Source organism: Haemaphysalis longicornis, unplaced genomic scaffold (genome assembly GCF_048455015.1).
Source record: "Haemaphysalis longicornis isolate Haplotype H1 unplaced genomic scaffold, Haemaphysalis longicornis Haplotype H1 scaffold_1, whole genome shotgun sequence".
NCBI lineage: Eukaryota > Metazoa > Arthropoda > Arachnida > Ixodida > Ixodidae > Haemaphysalis > Haemaphysalis longicornis.
Genome location: NW_027526203.1, coordinates 273238443 through 273261995, shown reverse-complemented (window position 1 = coordinate 273261995; position 23553 = coordinate 273238443). Strand labels below are relative to the sequence as shown.

The 23553-nt window shown below is 45.9% G+C and overlaps 1 protein-coding gene across 2 annotated transcripts in view; it reads left to right on the top strand.

The window, feature by feature from the left end:
- The window catches only part of LOC144145976 (high-affinity choline transporter 1-like), a 118761-nt gene that overhangs the window by 62853 nt on the left and 32355 nt on the right, over nt 1-23553 (top strand). For both annotated transcript variants that reach the window (XM_077677861.1, XM_077677871.1), the window contains exon 3: nt 21278-21385. In XM_077677861.1, coding sequence (XP_077533987.1) covers nt 21278-21385 — 108 coding nt within the window. The remainder of the gene's footprint in view (nt 1-21277; nt 21386-23553) is intronic.

Genomic DNA, 23553 nt, shown 5'->3' with positions numbered 1-23553 from the left:
AATTACCCTTGCCTGTGAACTACGTTCACGCTCGCTAGACGTACTGCTGGGACAATAATCTCGCTCCACGGGCACGCACTGGAACGTTCGTTTTCTAGTTGCGAGCCCGAGCGAGGGCGGGGGGACTTCAGACATCGCCGCCATAAAATCCTGAATCACTAGCCTAAGTACGTTTTACGTTAAAACTGACGGAACGCTTCGGGTCCCTGGCGATCTGTATCTACCCTCGGCGTTGGTATACGGCGTGAGCGGCTGTCAGTTGGCTGGGCGCCGACGCTCAGGCAACTAGCACGGCTTGGCTCATCCTGCGATGCTACGCGGCGGGGTATACGGTGTACGCTTTCCGGGAGTGAGCTTTCCTCACGAGAGCAGTGTAAGATGAACACATTAGGTGCGGACAGCACACTCTGATCTGTTGGCAGGTAAATTCCTTGGTTTTACATCACTGCCATTAGATGTATTTCTTATGAGTGGCTTATGAAGCAATCGGAAGTAATGCCTTTCTATGGTAAGCGGGCTCTTTCGAGGTCATTTTCTCGGTGTTCGCGTCTTCCCGAGTAAAAAAAAATATCTAAGTTGGTAAGATTGTTTCGTGTTGGATTCGTTTACACGCAACTAGTTTGGGTTACAGCGGCTGTAGAAACGTTGTAGAAGACTGCGGAAGTCTTTGAGAGGGGGACAGAGACTGCTTCGTATCGCTGAGGACGAGCTTCCACACTCATGTTTCTGCCAGGCTGAAAGGGCCACTTTTCTTCTCTGGAGGCAACTGTCAGCGCTGTTCGATCGATGTTGAAATGTGGGCCAAGCCAATAAAGGCGTGTGTAGGCGCGGTGAGGACTCTGACTCACCTGTAAATGATGTAGGAGGGGACATCACGCTGGGCTAGGGTCACGGCGAGTCGCAGCATGCGCTTACTTGCTACTGCAGGCAATGCCCAGACGAAAGGGAGAAGGCTGCACCGCCATGGCGGGGCCGTTCAATAATGTGTGACACAAGGCGTGGTCGATGACGCGAGCAAGCCTGGAGGAATACGAAACACGTCTCATCGATTTGAAAGCCCGAGGAGTAACTCTGCCCTAAGCAAAGTGTAAATAGCTTTTGCAGGAAGCTGCTTCACCCATAATCCAATAAGAACGCCAGGAGGCGCTCATCTTTGTCGTAACCGAGTGAAGCACGGAAACAAGCACAACTTGCAAAGATTCAGTTGTATGAGATCCAACGAGTCTCCCAAAGGAACCACTTCATCTCTTTGGTATCCAATAGACCGCACAAATGCATGAACAATCCCGTTCTTTCCTCGTTTCTGTTATACTCAAGGGCGGCAGCGAAAATCATAATTTAAATGGCCACCGGAGAAAACACATACGTTTGTATTAGCCGAAAGAACGACATTCCTGTAGCCTATCGCCAGTTATCAGAACGCGAAAGAGCCGTCAGTTCTATGAACTGGCAAATTAAACAATTCATTCCGCTTTCTTTGTTCTCTCCCAGATTTTCATTGCGCTTTGCGTGACGTAAAGAAATCATGAGCCATTCCGCTCTGTGAAGGTGGATGACCAGCGAAGTCGTGGTGACACTGAATTTAGAACGTCGCGCTGCGACATTATTCAATCTCAATAGACGGTCTGGAATGGGAGGCTAGGCGTATCCGTTCGTAGTGGAAAACAGGGACACGGCAAATTTAGCAGAGAGCCTTCACATGTTTTTTAGACTAGGATATTTTCGACGACCCCGGTGTCGGGAAGGAGCCCGACAACACAGTTGCGTTGCACGAATCCGTTTTGCAGGGCCCGCACATTTCCGATCTGGGTCGAGTTGTTTACACCGCAGCCGATCACACACCACACAACTACACCCAAACTGCCCGTACAGAAATTTGCTTTTGCAGTTAGCGCATGCGTTAATTCTTTTTATAATTTGGCAGCATAGTACCTCTTTGAGACGCGTTCTGGGCCCCGCGGTGTTGGTCGTCTTGTCTTTCTTGCTGCATGCGTTTGGCGTTTTCGCACGCTCTTCATTGGTGTGTACTTTATTAGATGCGACTGCCTCTCATTCACTCGCCTTGTCCCTGCATCCGGCGTCGTCGGCGTTGTCGTCGGCGTCCACCCCTCCCCCATTCTCCTCGCCGTGTGAGCTGCGCTCTCCGCAGCTCACCCCCTCTCCTCGCCGATAGCGAACACTCTCTCGCGAGGGGCATTGGATTGGATTCGATTGGATTGGCTTGGCTTGGCTTGGCTTGGCTTGGATTGGATTGGATTGGATTAAAGTGGATTGTGTTGGATTGTGTTGCGTCATAGCCGCGGCAGACGCACTGGCGCCGGCGCGTCCCCTCACCGTTATGCGCGCTATAAAACGCGGTGCCTGCGCCGCTCCGCTCCATCGTTCCAGCGCTGTTCCTCCGCTGTCCATTGTTGCAACGTGAACCCCCTATGCGTCGCATCTACACAGGAGTTCCCGCGAGGGGAGGTGGGAGTTTTAAACGGGCTCATGAACTGAAACCTTTCCCGTTCCACCAAGGTATAACGGGTAAACTAAATACATTGAAAATGGATGTTTGGATTTAAAATAAAAAAAATGTAAAAAGGTAATTAAACAAGATAATTACGCAGAAAATGACTCACTACAGAACAATGATAAATACAAAAGATCAAAAAGCTATTATCGCGTTATTTGCCGCTGACTTTGTTTCTGCGTGTGTGTGAAATTGTGACAAAATATTTGAGGGGTTAGTATTGTTATATATTAGCGTTAATTAGTATTGTCATTTCTTCTAAAAAATTTTAATTTTTTGTATGTTTTATTAGCTCTGGTTTCCTTCTTACGAGATAATTTCTATGGATATCAAGTTGTTCTCTGTGTTTGTTTGTTATTGGGCAGTCCTGTAAATAGTTGTCAAAACTGTCTGCTGGTAGGTTACATTTACATATCTTATTATTTGTAATGGCGAACCTATGAAAATAAAACGGAAATCTACCGTGTCCAGTGATAAACTGTGACGTGTAATAGTTGGTGGGAAAGTGGTGCGGAATTTTGTGAATATTCTTTATCCATTGGAATGTGTAGCTTTCATTTCCTTCTTGTTGCCACTCAACATTCCAATGTTTTCTTAGGTTAATATTGAGCTGTTTTTTGATAAATTGATTGCCACCGACTATTCCACACTCGTCTCCGTTCCTGCCACAGCTCTTTGTAGGAGCGTTGCTCTTCGGGAGTCCGAACTATACGCGGCATCCGCATTACGACGATAGAGGAGAACAAAATTTAGACTGGAGAACGGCAACCTGTCGAGTTAACGCAAGTGCAGCCAAAGCAAAGCACACAATATGCAAACATGCAAGCATGCAAGCATGCAAACATGCAAACACGCAAACATTCAAACAAACAAACAAACAAACAAAAATCACACAGACAGACAGACAGACAGACAGACAGACAGACAGACAGACAGACAGACAGACAGACAGACAGACAGACAGACAGACAGACAGACAGACAGACAGACAGACAGACAGACAGACAGACAGACAGACAGACACGAAGGCCTCGCGCTTCAAAAAGACGTGGAACCTCGGGAGTTTTTCTTCACGCACATTAAAAACCCATAGAATGTTAACCATATACGGCCTTACTAATTGCTGAATCGGAAGCAAGATCTGTTATGTAGCGGTGTGGTGAGGTAGAGGCCCATAATAGAGTTGCTATGCTAGCAACCGAGTGCTTCGGCGAGTTTGGGTGGTTCGGCTAAACCCACCACTCCCGCCCGGACTACCGCGCTTTGGTGCTTCGCATGCATACAGCTAGGTACCCTTTGAATATTGGCACTCTTGCAGAGAGTGAAGCGGTTAGTTACCATGGGGGTTACTAACATATGAAGAGCTTTTTGATAAACGAGCGCGAGATAATTTTCCGAGTTTGTGCGTTGTTTGGTTGCTACGCGTACCATGACGTACTGGATGACGGTGCACGCTCGCACACTTCACTTGCTGCGTAGTGAACGCCATCCGGAAGTACCCCACTCTTGAGTTGGAGGCACACATATAAAGGGTTTTTTTCCACGCATTCATCAACAGCATTTGCTTTCTTGATTTTTGCCATTACAGAAACACACTTCGGGAGCAGCTTCTTTAGCCGAAAAAAGCACTCGTTAGAAAAACTTCAAGCAACCCTCATACGCTAAAAGCCCGTCCCTTGGTGTACGCTCTAGGTATTCGGCCACAAACACTCACGTCCTCTCCCGGCTTAAAAACGACCCGCACATAAAATGGTAAGTTACCATCTATCGACGCCACTGCGCAAGTTAGAACAAAAACACTCAGCGCCGCATATACACTCGCACGCATTACGGGTCACACAAATCATTATTTAACCCAGCAATTCGTTATCTTTCCACGACGGAATACGCTTCTGCGCCGGTTACCACACCCTAGGCGCTCACCTCTAGGCGAAACACTTGGAGTATGCTGAGCTTGGATCTTCGCAAGCAGGCGGAGACTGGTTAGGCGTAGTGTAGGATTAACCGCTTCCCGCAACAGCGCGCCATGCGCCAGAAGCCCGGGGGACCAGGGAGACGGTTAGAAAGGCGGCTGCGTGGTGACGTCGGCACGTGCCCAGCTGTGCGCCTCCGTTGCGCAGTAGCCAAGACTGACGCTGCGCCGGAGCCGCTTGATAGCCGTTTCGCGTGGCTCCTGGAGAGCCGTGCTGCACATGCGCGAGGAGCAGTGACTGCACTGGACTGGACTGGAATAGACTGGACTGGACTGGACTAGGTTGGCCGTCTCCTCTGCCCGCAGCCAGTAGAGTACATCGACGGGACCCTTGGGAAGGCGACACATTGTCGCTTCTCCGGGGGAATTGCGTCCGAGCTGATAGAAGCGAATGCCATGAGCTCAAAACGGCCGCGAGGGACGGTCAAGATTGCAAAATTCATAATGCGAACGAGAACGCGAACATAATGCGTCGGGTCAAGAACCTGGCTACAGCCATATGACAAGCTCAACCGCAGATTATCAAGCCTTCTTTTTTTTAAATCGAAGCTTTGGTGCTCTTACTAATGCGCTTGTAACACGAAAACGCCCTGCAGGTAAGCCAACTTCGATGATGATGATGAGTGATCCTGGGTAAAGTGGAAGAACAAAACGCTTGCGGTGGCCGGAATCGAACCTGGGTCCCTGGCTTTGTGAAGGCGGCGTTTATCCGATTGCTCCATTTCCACATGGTCGAAGCGGTTTGTAAAACTCAGACGGCAACCAAAGAATCCGTCACGAGAAAGCTTCGCGTTCAACCATCGTCGTCTTTAGACGGAGGGGTGCATGTTTTTTTTTTTTTTTTTTTTTTTTTTGCGTGCGCGCGAGCTCCCTGTATGCGTGCGTTGGTATCTCTCACAAAAGCGAAGTAGTTTTTAGGGGTTTAATAATGGGGTGTCGCTTATGCATGAGTGAGTAGGGCGTGTATGTTCGTATGTGGTGCATGGCTTTCAGTGAGAAAGTAGCCCGGCGTGTAGAGCTATATTGCTCTGCCCTCGCTTGTACTTGACAGGGTGAAGTAGCTTTATTCGAGACAAAATCTTTTGATGTTTCAGTTGATGTGGGCGTGCCCTCGTCCTTGAACGGTGCGGCACCGCTATGGGGCACTCCGCACTCTGTCAGTTTTGAGGCAGCCCCGCTTCGTGCGTGTCGAAAACGCTGTAATCTAAGCAGTACGGCGACTCAACTGGCAGTGTAAGCACAAACGCTCCGGTGCAATGCGTACGGCTGCCTTTCAAGGGTTCTACTTGTGAGACGCGTTCGTTTGTCGTCTGGGGTTGTGTACGACCCTGCCAGTCGACGTAGGATGTAAAATTCGTACCTGCTTTAACACGTGCGGCTAACTTAAGAGCTTACGCATTTAAAGTGGCCAAAATTTGCTGCGGGTGGGTTCTTCTCTTTGTTTTTACTCCAGTGTGCATCTGTAGATATTTCTTACTTTTTTTTCCTCCTATATTTATCGGGTACGCTGCTTTGTCATTACCCGTTTTGGCGGCCAGTTTTAATGTATCGGTGTGGTTTCATCAACACGTTAAAGCTCTAGGCTTTTTTTTCAGAACGCCTGAATTTAATCGCTAAGCAATTTCTGTTTTCGTGTCTACTTTTCACGCGGTACACACAATGCGAAGTTCTTTCTTTGTCAGGCACTGCTGCATATTGCATTATTTCTGCAGCATTTGAGAGCTTAAATAGAGTGCCTTCGTGTGAGTTCTGAAAAGCAGGAAGCTGACAAAAAGTTTGGCCCAGTTGTGCCGTGCTTATGCCGTATCGGGGTCACGTCGACTTAACGTTCGAGCCCTCGCCTTAAGTGCAGAGCACTTTAGGGGCCCGGCTTGTCGTCGTAGCTCGTCCGATGTCATGCTACCTGGCCACCGCAGTCACGCAGTGTCACGCACCCAGAGTCCCGAGACGTCACGCACCCAAACAGAGGCTTCGAAAAGATACCCGCTTGTCCCTCGTTCACCCTCCCGGCTAAAAGTTAAGAGGGTACTTGAATAAGAAGTTTATATACGCAGAACGGTTCGGAACTCCTGGAACCTCTGGCACTTGTAATACATGTCCCCATTATTTAGCGCAAAAAAAAAAAAACTGCAGCTACATTTGATGCAAAATATGCGCTTAACCGGCAGTCCCTGCCTTCATTTAGTTGGGAATTGGGTTTGCTTTTACGAAAATAGTAATAAAAAAAATGGCCGCCGAGGAATTAGCATTGTTGTTCTGCACCCGGTGTAGCCTTACAAAAAACAAACTGTCGACAGCAGCGAAAAAATAACTAAAAGGATCATGAGAAGAAAAACACAAAAGCAGAGCTATACAGGAGGCGTGACTGTCCGAACAATGGCGCGCTTAAATGAAAAAAATTAAATCGGTTCCACTCAACGTGAAAGCTGTCGGAAGTGGAGAGCAGTGATTCGCCATAATGGGCTGTAGCGCCGTTATGCGCTCACTGTTACCACCCAATGCAATTCAAATTTCCCGCCTCCGCCGTGCTCGCGCGCCCTGCCTGAAACAGCGCCAGCGGGAGTTCTGTTCTTTTTGTGCCTGTTTTTCCTCCAACACGTGCCGGCATGGCACTGCCACTTTTTTTTTCGCTTATAAAAACTAACCCAAGGAGCGTTCCGAACAAAATGAACGCGGGTGCTGCCGGTTAATCCCATATATTTTCTCTCAAATGTACCTGCAATTTTCTTTGCGCTAAACAACGGGGAGATGCATGACAAGCGCCAGCGGTTCACGAGTTTCGAACGGTTAAGACTATTTAATCGAAGCCTCTGCGGGACGCCCTACTACGGTACGCCGGGCTCTACGTGGGCTTGTTATCTTGCTGCGCCGCCTGATTCCGGCAGTCACTTGACATCCACCGTTACAGCGAGCTACGACGACAAGGCGAACCCCTAAAGTGCTCTGCACATAAAAAACGACGCGTTCGAAATGGCGCAGAAAGGCGAGCACGTGCGAGATTAAAGCAAGCACGAAAAGAATTGAACTCCCGCTCGTGCTGTTCCAGGCAGAACAAGAAACAAAAGATAAAGAAAAGGATGTGAGCTATGCCACGACAAGGCGCGTGAGCACAGCGAAGGCGCAAAAATTGAATTGCATTGAACAAACCTGCGTTAAATCTATCAATAGAGGACTGAGATAGAGAGGTTAAGAACGTGAGGGCTGGTAGCCATAAAGCGGAGAAAAGTGCCACAGCCCATTATGGCGAATCACTGCTCTGCACTTCCGACACCTTTCACGTTGAGTGGAACTGCTTTAATTTTTTTTTACACTCGTCGATCTATCTTTGTCTTCTTTTCCCTTTACGTGTGCTTTACCAACGAGATTCACAGTCTGCGCTCCATTGTGACATTCTCTCTCAGTTGTAGACATGCTAGAACCGCAGATAAGCATCATGTCTCATCTATATTGTGCTAGCCGAACTCCAATGGTGGCACCTCAGAATAGTGTGCCATCGAGAAAAGTAGGGCAATGGGTAGCCACTAACCTATACACAACAACTTTAACTTTCCCTAGAAGTAGGCAGATGAAATGTAACTTCCTTCGCTGTCACGTATTTAGATAAAATGTCTGGGTTCATCGTAACTGACCTTGTTTTTTTAAACCCCATCTTGCGGTGTTTCTCCTCACTGGCGAAACACTGCAGCTGCCTTCCCCGAGAACCAAAATAAGAAGAAAACCATTGCAAGATTGTCTCAAGCACGACTTTGAATTGATGTTCGCTGAATATCTAGATCGCAGAGCAACATTGTTTCTTCTAATCCGGCACTTGGAAGACAATTTTTAGACTACTATTTCGTGTAGGTGTACACGTCGTATTTGCGGGCAAAAAGGCTGACTCCGCACGCGTAGTAGCATCAGTAACTAGATGCAGCCCGCTCATCGCTGCACGTGGCCAGTGCTAGGAAGTGTAACTTTGTTCTGTCTGTTGATTGCGTATTACGTAACCAAAATGTGCCTCGCTTGCTTGCACGCTACTGACTCTACATAAAAATACTTTCCAGGTATTCACGCACCATTTCGTAACTCCACGCCCATTTCATCTCCAGAACACACTGCAGTCATGCTTGTTTCACGTGCTTGCTCCTCCGCCTTACATGGGTATACGCAAAACTTCACCACGTCAGCATCATTTCGCAATCACATCGGCTTTCAAAACCGCGCCATTTGCGTCTCCGTCCTGCTATGGTGCAACCAACCTAGTAAGCGGCGACGCAACCCTGAGATACAGAAAGTCAATTCGAAGAAACGAACACCGCGTACCCCTAGGGAGAGCCGTCGTGGTATTGCAAAAACTTTTCACCGGGTGTAGCCTCTGTTCATTGCCTTCGCATGGCTGTGAGATGCTCCGGTTGCAGGACACGCGTGACAAACGAGGCAATAAAACAAAGCGTACCACTTTTTAGATGTGCTTTGGGTGCTTTGATCGGAGCCGTGGGGCAAGCGCGAGCTGGCGGCACGGGGCCGCTGCAGACGTCGTCGAGCAATAAAACCCGGCGGGGACAGTTTCGCAGTAATGCGTTCTAAAGTTGGCGAATAGCGAGGGCCTCTGAATACTCTGCACCGCCGCCTTATTTGCATTAAGCACCATAGACGAAATGGTTGATAGCGCAGGAACAACGTAAGCACCCAATGAGCCGCTATATATCTCACATGCAGAATAAATCGGCTGTGCAACGACGCATTAAGCAATGCGCGTTTTGTTGTCATTAGGCTGCAAAACGGGAGCAAGAGACAGGGAGGGGGTGGAAGCTGCTCATCCTTTTCTGAATTTGCATCGGGGAGACAGGAGAGAACGGTGGAACTGCGTGGAAGATGAATAGGAAAGCGAAGTGCATGTTCAAAAAACACCGCTCAACCTGAACCAGAAAAGCCAGCAAATGTCTTGTTCTGCTGACCAGCAATTGCGCTTAAGGTTATTAGTCTGTGTGGGCAAACGTGCGTTATTAGTCTGTGTGGGCAAAAAATAGTCGCTGTAAATTCAGCATTCCATATAACATGCTTGAAATAAAAGAAGCACTTTATTGCGCATTATGTTAACTAAACATGAGTGATGAAACTTTACGCAGGACTTGAAGGAACCATTCGTTCTTTTTTACCTTCGCGGCAGCTGGTTCTCGTCACAAAGTAGAACACCTGGTCTGCCCACTGATCAGCACGACGAAAGTACACTAATGAGCAAAACTACCTGGATTCGCGATTTTAAGCAACGAAGTTATTCGAGTACAAACGAAGTTTGAATACGACCTTTTTCAACAACCTTTCCAGTTACTTGATCGACAGCATCAGGATTTATCCTCTTCTTTAGCCTTTTCTCGCACTCTAATACTTTTTTATACATTTACTGCATTTTATTAAAGAAACTTTGAACATTAAATAGAAGCTACATCACTTTTTTTATAAATAAATCAATAAATCAATCAATCAATGTTTATTAGAGTGCCAGGAACAGCCGAGGCCTTGGTTCTGGCGCACTGAGGAAGACAAAATGCGGCACTAATATACAGCAGAAGCTCACAATATAAACAGTCAACGAGAAGGACGAGCGAAGAAAAAAAAAGCAATAAAAATAAAGCCAAAGGATATTAAAAAGGTATTCCAACCAAAATTAGAGGATTAAGAAACTGTAATGGTGGATCAATGGCAAAAGCATGTGGAACAATGGTCACAGCAGTTGGGTAAAGCAAGCAGACATAAAAACATATTCGCAGATATACGCGAAAACACGAAGCTTCAATTACACATGAATGTATGAACAAAATACAGGAACTGATTTATGAAATTACAGCAACAGAAGATGAAAAGTACCAGACACATCACTGTGGCACCTCGCGGCACAATAAATCGGGTGCGATGGAAGGCAAGTAGCATACCGTAATGTATGACAAGTCAATGAAGCAATTACAGCCAAAAAGTCACGAACATATAGGAAATACAAACAAGAAACAAGAACTATGAAGACATTGCACACATAAAAACGACATAAAAAAACTGTGCCGAAAAGAAGAGTAATTATTGTATCGCAGCTAACAACCCCGTCAAAAACTCCCGACGGGGACGTTGAAATATATCAAGTTTCCCAGAGTGGCAGTTATAGAGACGCTGCACTCTTTAAGAGGAGGGGGGAATGGGTGTTGAGTGCTGTAGCATTATGGAAAGGGGGGTAAACCTTGTTGTTTTTTGCGAAACACGAAGGCTGACTAGTGCAAGTAGTTCCTGGCTTGAGATAATATCATGGAGCAGTTTATATAGAAAAAGGAGATCTAGGCGGGTTCGCCGACAACTCAGAGAGACAGGCAATGGGAATCTGGATACTGCTAAGGCAGTCTCGGGAGGCCGAGAGGAAAAACGATGCCTGTATATTGATAGAAATTTGGTCTGAACACGCTCTATACGTTTGCTGTTAGAATGACAGGTTCCATTCCACACGACAGAGGCATATTCTAGTTGAGGAATACAAAGTGTTTTGAATAGTTTCAGGAATGAATTAGGAGACCGAAACTCCCGTGAAAATCTGCATACAGCACCGAGAGAGCGAAGAGCCCGCCGAGTAAGTTGATCGACATGGGGCGAGAAAGTTAAGGCGCTGTCAAAGAGCACTCCAAGGTCTCCGATACTAACAACTCTAGACAGGGGGCCGCCGTCAATGGTCTAAGGGAAGTAAAGGATGTTTGTTTTTCGGCTATAAGAGATGACCTTTGTTTTCTTTGGATTAAGATTTAATCTATTCTCTGAATACCATTTAGAGAACGAGGACACATCTTTGTTGAGGGAAACACAGTCCTCGGCGGACTCAATACGTTTGAATATTTTGATGTCGTCAGCATAGGTTAGGAACGAAGACTTCTTGATTGCAGCTGACACATCGTTTATAAAAATAGAAAACAACAGAGGGCCCAACACAGACCTGTACATAGCAGACTTGTTGCCGTTAACACTCACATAACAAAACCGATTGTGTAGATAACTCCACAATGCCACGAGGGGTGCATCAATACCAGACAGTAAAAGCTTATTAAGATAACAACGAGTGGCAGACAACATCGAATGCCTTGCTCAGGTCGCAGTATACAACGTTCAACTGGCCCCTCTCTGAAACTGCTGCGGAGGCCTGCTCCATGAAGCAGGCGAGATTTGTTGTTGTCGACCTTCCCGAAATAAAGCCATGCTGGTTAGGTATAAGGACGTTTTGTACAGAACTTGATAAGACTTTGTGAAGCGCTGTCTCAAACAGCTTGGAGCAGGCACAAAGAAGAGAAACAGCCCTATAATTTGTTGCGTCAGACGTCGTGCCTGTCTTTAAAATTGGACGCACTCGAGAGATTTTCCACGTGCGAGGGAAGACGTTTGTTTTTAGACAATTATTGAATATATAAGTTAGAACAGGTACAAAAATACTGCCATACGTTTTAACAATGGCTGGAGGAATTCCGTCAGGACCACAGGACAAAGATGGTTTCATGCGCTTTAGGCTCTCAAGAACCAGCTTTTCGTCTAATAGTATGAGGCTTGGGCCTTGTACATGGTTTAACAAAAGGTTCATTTCCGTCTCATCGCGCTGGCCATATGTAGCGCTAAATTTCTGCGCAAAATAGTTGGCGACGTCATGCACCTGTTCCCCAGAGGAATTAACCAGGCTGATGCGATCACATGAGTTGTTTTTATGAGACCGGATATACTTCCCAAATTCTGCAGGCTGGGAATTCATGCTGCTCTCCACGAAATCTAGATAGGAGCGGTTGTCACGCTTTCATAGACTTTTACATATTTTTCGGTTAGAGCGAAAGTCCTCCTTCCATTAATCAAGTCCAGTACTATTTGACTTTCTGTGGGCGCGGTCCTTTAATTTAAGCATGGTACGAAGTTCTGTGGACCAATAGGGGTACTTTGAGCGGCTGGGCTTCAACTTGGGATAAACTTGTCCATACCGCTTTTGACAACCTCAGTGAACAGCTCGACCTGCGCATCACAATCAGGAAGATCTTGAATTGCAGACCAATCAAAAGTATAAAAGAAGTCATACAAGCCAGTGTAGTCCCCACGAGCATAACAGTAGCAAGATAATTCGTTATTCTTCAACGAGACACTACGGCGTTGAAAAGATATTGGAGTAGAAACTAAAAACGGATGATGAAACTTGTCGGGTTTAACAAGAGAAATACCAGACCTCGATACTCGTGCATTGTGAATGTTTGAAAAGCAGAGGTCTAAGATGTTTTCGGAGCTATTTTTGATATTATTAAGTTGCATCATGGATGTGAAGGCTACGAAGTCTAATAGCATGCTGGATTTCTGTTGCACGTAATAGTTGTAGTGTTGAAGAGTAAGGCTATCCCATTGCACACAAAGTGTATTGAAATCTCCCAGAATAACATGCTGATGGTTTTGGTGAGATGCGAATACTTGTTCTATAGATGTAAGAACCTGATTGAACGATGAAGGAGCAATATCAGGAGGAATATAAAATGCCCCCAGTAAAAGCATCTCACCTCCACTTAGTCGTATATCTAGCCAGACTCGTGGTCGCTCTCCAGTTCATGACACCGCACACATTGAAAAGCACTGTCAACAGCAACTAACAACCCTCCCCCCCCCCTCCCTTTTGCTTAACCCCACCAAAATTCCTATCTTTACGAAAGACTTGGTAGTTTGGTGGAAAATAATCCGAAGAGGTAATATCACCGCAGAGTCAGGTTTCGGAAATAACAATAACGTGAATACTTGAAGAAACTAAATTTGAGAAAAATTCAGATGCTTTGGTGCTAAGACCGCGAGCATTCTGATTATAGATCTCTATTCTATTTCTTCCCTTTGTCATCATACGTGACATCGGTAGTAAGTATCATCTCCGGTATCAAATAATATGAAATAATAATAATAATAATAATAATAATCAATCAATCAATCAATCAATCAACCTTTATTTTCGGTGCCCAGGAACAACCCTAGGGTCTTGGTACTGGTACACCATACAAAAAAAAAAACACTACAATTAAGACAAGACAACATACACAAACTATATGTATGACATAAACAATAAAGTAAAAATAGTTACAGAAATCTTAGAAAGCAAAAAAGGAAAAAAAAAAAAAGAACAGACAGTCAAAAAAGAAAAGGCAGGCTTAGTGTTGCAAGCCATGCCACTCGGCCAGCAAAACGTTCAGTAGATGTGAAAAATAGGAACTATACAAGCAAATATTGAATCAACATGACATAGAGTATACGTATATAGCCAAGGTTTTCTAACAACATATTAGGAAGTTCCAAAAAAAAAAGGGGGAAAAGCTTCAGCATTACCAACACTGACACTAAAAACGTACAAATATTCAAGCAACACAAAACAAGAAAAAGTGAAAAGCAAGCAAGAACAGTTTGCACATAATACATAGGGTACATAAATTTGGAATGACATAAAGGACTTAAGCTACAACAGTTTTCAACTCATTAGAGAACAAAGTAAAGGAGCTCTGGAATATATCAAGCCGAACGGAATATTCATTATATGCACATTGTATTCGGCAGATGGACGAGCGTCGGCTATTTAAAGCAACTGGTCTGAAAGCTGGAAATTTTCTGAAAAGTTTATTTGGCAAATTGACATTGATAAGTGTAACCAAATCGTCACACAAAATATTACCATGAAGAAGTTTATAGAGAAAGATAATATCAGCTCGCATTCGTCGACACCGAAGGGAAGGAATGCTTTTCAGAAGAGACATGATGCCGTTTGCGTCGTCTTGCACATGACGGAAGCGGTGCTTAAAGATAGAAAGGAACTTATTTTGAACCCTTTCAATACGGTCACTATTGGACTTGCAAGTTCCATTCCAGACAACAGACCCGTATTCAAGAAGAGGTAAGCAGAGAGCCGAATACAACTTTAAGAAAGGAAGCGGACCTTTAAACTCTCTAGAATACCTGCAAACAGCACCCAGACAACGAAGAGACCGACGGGTAATTTGTGCAATGTGGGAAGAGAAAGTCAGAGAAGAATCAAACAGTACTCCCAAGTCCCGAATTTCGGTCACCCTCGGCAGTGTGGTGCCTGCAATTTCATAAGGGTATTGCAGTTGTTGAGTTTTTCTACTATAGGAGACAACTTTAGTTTTTGAAGGGTTCAAAATAAGGTCGTTTTTGGTGCACCAACGATGGAATGACACAATATCAACCTGAAGAGAATTACAGTCCTGAACACTACGCACTTCTCTAAAGATTTTTATATCATCAGCGTACAACAAAAAAGAAGAATTTTGAATGGCAGAAGCAACATCGTTAATGAAAATGGAAAAAAGAAGGGGACCCAGGACGGAGCCTTGGGGTACACCACTGGTTGCTTTGTACCTAAATGATGTTTGACCGTTAACACTTACATAGCAATATCGCTCCTTGAGATAACAACGTATAAGACCCACCAAAGAAGCGTGTACATCTAACAGAGTGAGCTTTGCAAGCAATAACGAGTGGTTGACAACATCAAAGGCTTTGCTCATGTCACAGTAGACCACATCCAGTTGGCTTCTACCAACGATTGCTGGGACAGCCTTCTCCATGAAGCATACAAGGTTCGTGGAAGTTGAACGACCACGCATAAATCCATGTTGATTAGGAATGAGGACATGTTTAAATGAGAAAGACAAGACCGTATGAAGAGATAACTCGAAAATTTTAGAGGCAGAACAAAGCAGCGAGACAGGCCTATAGTTTATAGCATCAGTTTTTAGGCCTGACTTGAAAACAGGGAATACGCGAGAGATTTTCCATGAGCGAGGAAACGTTCCCGACCGGAGACAGTTATTAAATATTGAAGTGAACACAGGAACGAATATATTTGCATATGTTTTTAGGATTGCAGCAGGAATACCATCTGGCCCACAAGAAAGCGAGGGCTTGAGCCGCTTGATGCTGGTCCGAATGATGTTCTCGTCCAGTTGTAAACAACCGGAGTTCTCGCCCTGGTGACAAGGGGCGCTGCTGTTGTCACTACCACCGCTAATCCCAAAAAAAGAAGAAAATTGACGAGCAAAGCAGTCGGCCACCTTGGCAACCTCATCGCCGTTGGAGTCTAGAAGACGAATAGAATCGTTAGTTGTACTAGATCTAGAATGAATGTATTTCCAGAAGGCTCCCGGTTGGTGAGTTGCTTTAGTTTCTACCGACGCCAGGTACGAAGTATGATCACGTTTGTGCAATATTTTACATAGGGCACGTAGGCGCCGGAATTCCTGAGCAAACTGGTTGGCACCAGAGCGCTTCATCTTTCTGTGCGCACGTTCCTTGAGTTTCAGGGCATCCCGCAATTCAGAAGAAAACCAGTGTGGAAACTTGAACCTCCTCGGTAAATATTGCGGGATGTATTCCTTCATACCCGAAAGCACAATCTCTGTGAAACGGTCGACTTGTTCATTGACATCAGTGTGGTCAATGACGGTCGACCAAGGGGCAGCGGAAAAATAGCCATACAGCCCAGCATAATCTCCCCTGGCGAAAGCGTAATGAGGTTGCGTGTTGTTGGAATTTACGGAACGGTGGAGCAATGAAGGGAGGCAACAGGAAATAGAAAGAGGAGGATGAAATCTGTCCGGTATTACTAAAGAACAATCAGAGTGCAACACACTAACGCCATCAAAGTTCGAAAAGCACAGGTCCAGAATATTTCCACTGCAATTTTTTATGCGATTACACTGTGCCATAGAAGTGAAAGCCACAAAATCTAGCAACCTATTACCCTTCTGTTCAATGTGGTGGTTGTAGTGGGAACAAGTTAGCTGGCTCCACTCCACGCCAGGAGCATTAAAATCTCCAAGCAGGAGGACTTTGCGGTTGCCATGAGTGATAAGCACCTGTTCAATGGAGGAGATTAACTTATTGAACGCCTCAGGAGCTACATCAGGAGGAATGTAAAAAACACCAACTAGAAGTTTTTCAGATTTAGAGAAATGAATTTCGACCCATAAAGACTCATCTGCGTTATCAATATCGCTACGTAGCACACACGGGAGAGATTTGTCAACGGCGAGAAGGACCCCGCCCCCTTTTTGTTTGCATCCCGTTAAAGCACGATCATTACGATATACATGGTAATTTTGAGGAAAATAATCACTGGATAGGATATCAGGGCACAACCAAGTTTCAGATATAGCTATTAACGGAAAGCAAGAAGCCAGAACGTTACCAAAAAATTCAGTCGCCTTAGTTCGAAGACCTCGCACATTCTGATAAAAAACATCTAAACTAGTCATGGTTGTTTTTCTTACGTGATGCGCTCAGAGCTGTGAAGCATGCCTTCGCGAAACATGCCTCGGAACTCCTTAAAGAGGCAGTCTTTCGGCCAAACAGCGGGGTCATTTAGGCGCTCGAAACACTCTTCATTCAAGGAAATATAAAAGGATGCATAGGTGTCGAATTTAGTCTTCAGTCGTCGGCAGCTCAAGGGCGAGACACCTAAAGTTAACAGATGAGCATTGAGACTGGCAGGGGTGGTGGTCGGAGAAAGCTTGGAAACAAACATAGCTTTGGGGCGCTTCGGCTGCGAAACGACGACCAGTCCAGATGTGTCTGACGCACCCACACATGCCCGGCTTCGGCGCTTTTTCTCAAAACTGGGAGGGTGACAGTCAGGCACAGACACGGAAAGCACTGGGAAGGGGGTGGACGGAGTTGGGTGCAGTGTTGGAGACGCCGGAGACACCGCCTGCAGCGGAGCCGACGTAGCCGACGAGGATGGCACTTCATTGTTAACAGCTTGGGTGAAAGAAGGCCTCCCCGAGCTGCCGCGCATTCCATTCTGCAAAGCAGCGGGACGGCGAAGCAATTCAGCTCGCAGGGAGCAAACCTCCGCACGCAGGGAAGTGACCAACTTCGCATAATGGGCGCGGTCTCCCTCCCTCTCCTGACGGAGGCAGGCAAAAGCCCGCGCGTTTTCCCGGCGCAGAAGGTCGTTGTCCTCGCGCAGCCCGGCCACTTGGTCGCTGAGAAAGGAAATTCCCTCCAGCACGTCAGCGAGGAGCGCGCGAAGACCGGCAGGTTCGGCACCAAGGTCACCCGGTTGGAGCGGGGGCGCCGGGGCCTTCTTGACGACTGTCGGTGAGCCTTGACGAAGGGAGCAGGGGGAAGAAGCCCTGCTTGCGGGCGCGCCGAAGTCGTCGCTGGCTCCACTAGGCCTAGCCGCCACCTCAACCGTTTGACAGATGTTACACTTGAACGGCCGAGCGCCAGATCTCAGGAGTTGAAGCTCAGCGTCCGGCCACACAACACACTTCGCGTGCACGCGTTTTTTACAGGCAATGCAGCGGAAAAACTTTTGTTTGCCATAAAAAACGCAAGAGCAAAGAACACAACAATCCTTGCTAGGCGCCATCTTGAAAAAAAAAAAAAAAAAAAAAAAGATAGAAAGGATAGAAAGATAGAACAGACAGTCAAAAAAGAAAAGGCAGGCTTAGTGTTGCAAGCCATGCCACTCGGCCAGCAAAACGTTCAGTAATAATAATAATAATAATAATAATAATAATAATAATAATAATAATAATAATAATAATAATAATCAATCAACCAATCAATCAATCAATTTATTTTCAGTGCCCAGGAACGACGGTGATGTCTTAGTGGTGGTACACTAACAAACATAAAAACAAACAAAATGACATGGTACATACAACACATATCACTAAAAGAAGCACAAAGAACTATTAATAGAACTACAAAGAACTACACTAATAGAAGCACAAAGAACGCTAATAACAATGATATCATACTCTATGACAGAAGAGTTAGCCACAAATAATGTACTGGTTACGGGAACATACAGCCAATTAGAAGATAGTAAGGTAAGGATAAAAGCTATACAAACGAGAAGTTGAATAAAATGCAGTCACGAGCAAACAAAGGAAGGTGGCATAGCAAGGTTGTGTGAAAGGAGTAATATTCTAATAATAATAATAATAATAATAATAATAATAATAATAATAATAATAATAATAATAATAATAATAATAATAATAATAATAATAATAATAATAAACCATTATCATACTCATCGTCCTCATCAGCTTGCTTGTTACTGTGCAGCGCCAAGGCCTCTCTCATATTGTTTATCCAGCCCTTCCCGTCTTGGAATGACTTAGGCCCTTCATTTTGCCTCCGAAATTTCTAATCTCTTCCCTCCACCGAGTTAATGGTCTCCCTCTATTTCTAGTCCCGTCCCAGTGTAGCCACTGTGCTACCCTAATGGTCTACGGGTTCTCAGTTCTCCGCATAATACGTCCAGACCGAGTCCACTTGTCCCTCCTAATTTCAACTGCGGCATCTCCCACCCGACTTTGTTCTCGGATGGGATGCTCGTTCCTCATCTCTAAACGTTACTTCCATCATCTTTCGTTCCATTATTCGTTGGACTCACACAGGTTTCCCTTCAAGGAGCCTTGTGAGGCGCGAAGTTTCTCCGCCATACATCATCAGTGGCAGCACGCATTGGTTGTGTATTTTTTTTTCTGTGATAGAGGGCGCCTATTGCGTTTGCGTATTACTTAGGCGTGTTTGCCTTTCAGCTTATATTAATTCTACAGCGGATTTCTTTCTTATCGTGGCTAGAATAAACACTAAAAATTGTTCAAGAGAGGGATATACATCCACCTATTGAAGTATTGCATTACCTGCGGTAAAAATAAGGCTCCCTGTGTGCCTATTTTCGACATTACTTTCGGTTTCTTCGTATTATTCTTTAATTTTATTAGACAGCTTCTTTAGTGCGAGTCTTTAGGCGTTTTTACCGCTTGTCCTGGTTCACTGAACAAGGTAACGTCGGCTGCAAATATCAAGGGGCTAAAGTATTCTCCATTCCCCTGTATCCTTGTATTAGCCCATTCAACCTTCCTGAATACCCTCTCGAGATATGCTGCGAACAATTTTGGATAGATAGGGTCGCCTTGCCTTATTCCCTGCCTGATCGGGAACTTTTTGATCTTCTTGTGAAAGTTTATGCTGCCCATGCATTCCTTGAATATGTCACATGTATGTGCCATCAAACATTTCAGTCTTCGCGCGAGGTACCAATGACGTGACTATCAGCTGGTGTCCACATTGATACGAAGTTGGCGTGAATTTGAACTAATACTGCAGCGAAGTTACGGACAAGTATACGTGGGGCCCGTACAGTGATCGCTTCAAGGTGCCACCGCACGGCAGCCATATATGTGGAGTAGGGGTACGCTTTTCAAAAGGGTCTGATACACCTTGGGGAATGCCTTGCGTGGCATCATTTTCTTAGATGTAACTAACTTGTTTTATGGATGTGGTCTAAGAGAGAGAGAGAAAACTTTAATGAACACTGAAGAGGTTAGCCCCACAAACGGCGGGGCTTGCTACTTCAGATGGGGGTGAACATAGTTTACGTTGAGCATAGCTTAACAAGAAGTGCTTTGAAGCGGGCATAGGCTAAAATTTTTGTGTCATGTTAATTCAGGTATCGTTGGGCTGTGGTAAAAAATGAATTTCTTCTTGGCGAAGTTTTCATTTTCGCGAGGTCTGTTCAAATGCCCTGGTGAAATGCTATTAAATTTATCACGAGAACGAGCGACATCAACGAGTTGCAGCATGATGCGCCTTTCAGCTCGATATGCGAACATTTCCGGCAGCACAGCTGCAAGTAAACCGCCTTATAGGAGGAAACGTACGCGAACGTGTATACAGAGTAATTTTGGCTCCACGTTTTTTTTTTTCGTGATCAGTATGCAGCGTGTGATCCATGACCGTAGCTGTTTGTTTTACTGTGAACTGTCCCGCTTCCAAGGATTTTAAGTAAGTTATGCGTGGCGCACTCAGTATACCATTACGCTAAATGGGACAGCAAAACAAGAAAAGCCATGTCCCATGCCGGAAAAAAAAATATCACCTAGAACATCTTTGCAGCCTTGCATTTGCACTTCGAAACATTCCAACTTTGCCAAAGCATTATAATTTATATTTGTTGTTAAAAAAAAGGCTTACGTTCAGCGAATTTTCGCTTACAAGAACGGTCCTTTAGGTTGGGGAATATGTGGCGTTTTTCGGGGGCGACTTAGCCTGTGGTACTCCGGCGTAGGCCACTACACTAGCTCCCGATGTGTCAACCACGTGGGCCCCGCACCTACGGCAGCCCAGCGAGGTTCGCCGATACGAGAACACAGCAGACAGTAGTGCCGAAGCACAGCCGTTTCTTTGGGAACTTCCAAAGCATGCAAGCATAGAGTTCGACGGCGTCCACGAATCAAGCAATCCTGGTCGTGACTGCGAACGGGAGGCAGGCACTCACGGCGAGCGACAACAGTCCCCACCTGAGATACATGGTCCGCCGCCTCCTTGCTGTTCGCCGATCTCACCCAGACCGGACCTCCGATCAGACTCACTCTGTCTTCCGCGCGCACACGTTCGCGCATCCAGCGCGCCTATGCAGCGTGCGGGGGGCCGGTGGTGCCACCTCGTCGGGGCGCCGATTAACCAGCGGAGCGCCGGACCGGTTTCAGCGCATCGCATGTCTCCACGAAGAGCGCACTGGCTCGGAATCGCCGGTCGCACTTCTTGACGATTCTCACACGGTCATTTCAAGTTTTTTAAGGCGTTACTGACTTCGGAACTAAGCCGGTAACAAAGCGAAAAGTTAAATTTTAAGACATGTTTTGTTTAGCCTGTTGCAATTAGCCCTGTCCATTTGGATGAAACGGTGCTTACGACTTCGGCAATCCGCTTGGTTCAACATTATTGTTTTTACCTTTTTTTTTCAGCCACATGGGTGGGAGGAGGATACATCAACGGCACCGCCGAGGCTGTCTACAGCAATGGCATCATCTGGTGCCAGGCTCCTGTTGGCTACGCGCTCAGCTTAGTCTTGGGTGAGTGCGTCACACACGGGAGTTTCTTGGGCAAGAAGCCTATTAAATAATAATTAGCCTATATTATATCGCCATACTCCTGCCTCAGGGTCAAGCGCGATATGCAAAAAAAAAATGGTGAGCTTTTCTCATTCTGTTAACGAAAATTAACAGTTCAAGAAAAAAACGTATGTAGCAGTTAAAAAGGTTTTTGTAAGATGGGCATTGCTTGCGCGTAGAGGCAGCCAGTTTTCGCATAAGTACAGCGAAATAAAAGAGCATTATCCAATTATTTTATAATTATGCGCAGTAATTGATCAGCTGAGTAGTTCGTTTTTCTGTGAGGCAAGCATTTAAGTTGGTGGGGTGGACTATTTTCTAATATTATAGTACTGACACGTCGCAAATATTAATGCAAGGTCATCAAATATAACGGAATAAAATAATTTCGCTTTGAAAATATGATACCCAAGTGATATCTTAATCAAGCTCCCCTATAAGAAAAAAAAAATAGAGAGAACCGCTATCTGGTACCATGCGCCCTATAAGTACATAATGTCAATACAGTGTCTAACAACTATTCCCGTCTATTGTTTTGCATCCAAACATTCTGCATACAATATCCCGAAAACACGCCGGTCAGTCGAGCCTTCGAGCTTCGTACGCTGAAAATAATCTCGAGCGAGGGTTGGTACAGCAAGACATCAAATCTGCTTCCCCCAAAGAGTAAACGTTCAGCGCTGCGTGAACAACATTAAAAGAAAGAAAATATGCTGATAGCTCCACACCTCACCTATTATCCCTATACAATCAAGCACCCCCCACCCCGCCACCACCGAATGCAACCCCACCGCCAAGGGACAGAGAGACAGTGTGTGTGTATGTATGTGTGTGTTAGAAAAAGGGCACTTCATCTTTCAACCAAGCAGCGACAAAAATTGTAGGGGCTTGCCAATCCATTGCACGGCCCTTCCCTGCCCCCTCGCCTTACTTACCCATGGTCAGCCAACTACATAATCAGCGAACCTGTCCTGAGTTTCGAATTGCGTCTTGATGGCGTGCGCGTGCGGGAGCGTGTATGCGTGTGCGTGTGTGTGTGTGTGTGCGCGTGAATGCGTCCGTACGTGTGTGTGTGTGTATGTCTGTGTGTCGCTATGCGAACCTGCTGCTTTGAGCGTACAAATTTGACTCAGCAGGATTTTAGCCGAGTGGTGAACGATAGTTCTGCCTCTCACTCTCACTACCGTTGTCACCCCCCATTTCAAAGGGAATGCTAAAATTTAAAACAGCTTCGATACCTAGCCAAACAGTGACTTCCCGTTCTAGGGTCCCGCCGGAGGCAGGTAATGGTAAAGCCGACATAGTGCTTATTCCGCGGTAGGGCCAGGACCGTCACTATCAGGCAGGAGCCCACCATTAACACCTGCCGCGGCCGGGAATAGAAGCCGCGAGATCGCTTTCGGTCGCGCAACCCCTAAATCACCACGGCAGTTCTAAATCTGAAGCAGCCCTTTGCTGCACCATTGAGCAGGCTGCAGCCAAATTTATCGCACGAACCAGCCACAATTGGAGTATACGACCGTAAACTCTCACATAACCAATTAGCATGGCCAGTGACGCAAAGCAGGGCCCCTCCTGCCTATCATACACGGAGTGAATGACCGCCCAACAGAAGCGCTGTTCTATGAAAGCGCAGTTACTGAAAGCGTGATTGCGTAGCTTGTTGTAATTCAGCTACTCTCAAACGTATTCCGTGGCAGCTTTTCATCAAACTTACTAGGTTACAAATGCATGCAGTCGCAGAGTTCGGAAACGACATTTGCTTTCGCGGTGGACGCGGACGTTCTCTCTGCATGCTCCGCAAACAAATTGTAATACAGAGCCTCATTTTAAATGCTGCATTTAGCAAACTGTCACGGCGAGTTAGTATTTTTGGATTGAGACGACGATAATTGCTTCGCACCTGCTGACCAATCCTGGAATTTCGATTTTGTATTTTTTAGAGCGCAGCTCTCCAGCGCCCGCTCCTGTGGTCTCGCGGAGTCACTCGTCGTCGGCCTCGTTGCAACCGCGAGAACGAGGAAGGCAGCGAAGATAGAGGGGAAGGAAATCGGAGGAGGAGAGTATTACGAAACCGGGAGAGGGGCGGCGAATACCGAGGGTGCCGTGCGAGACTTGCTCCGCGGCGG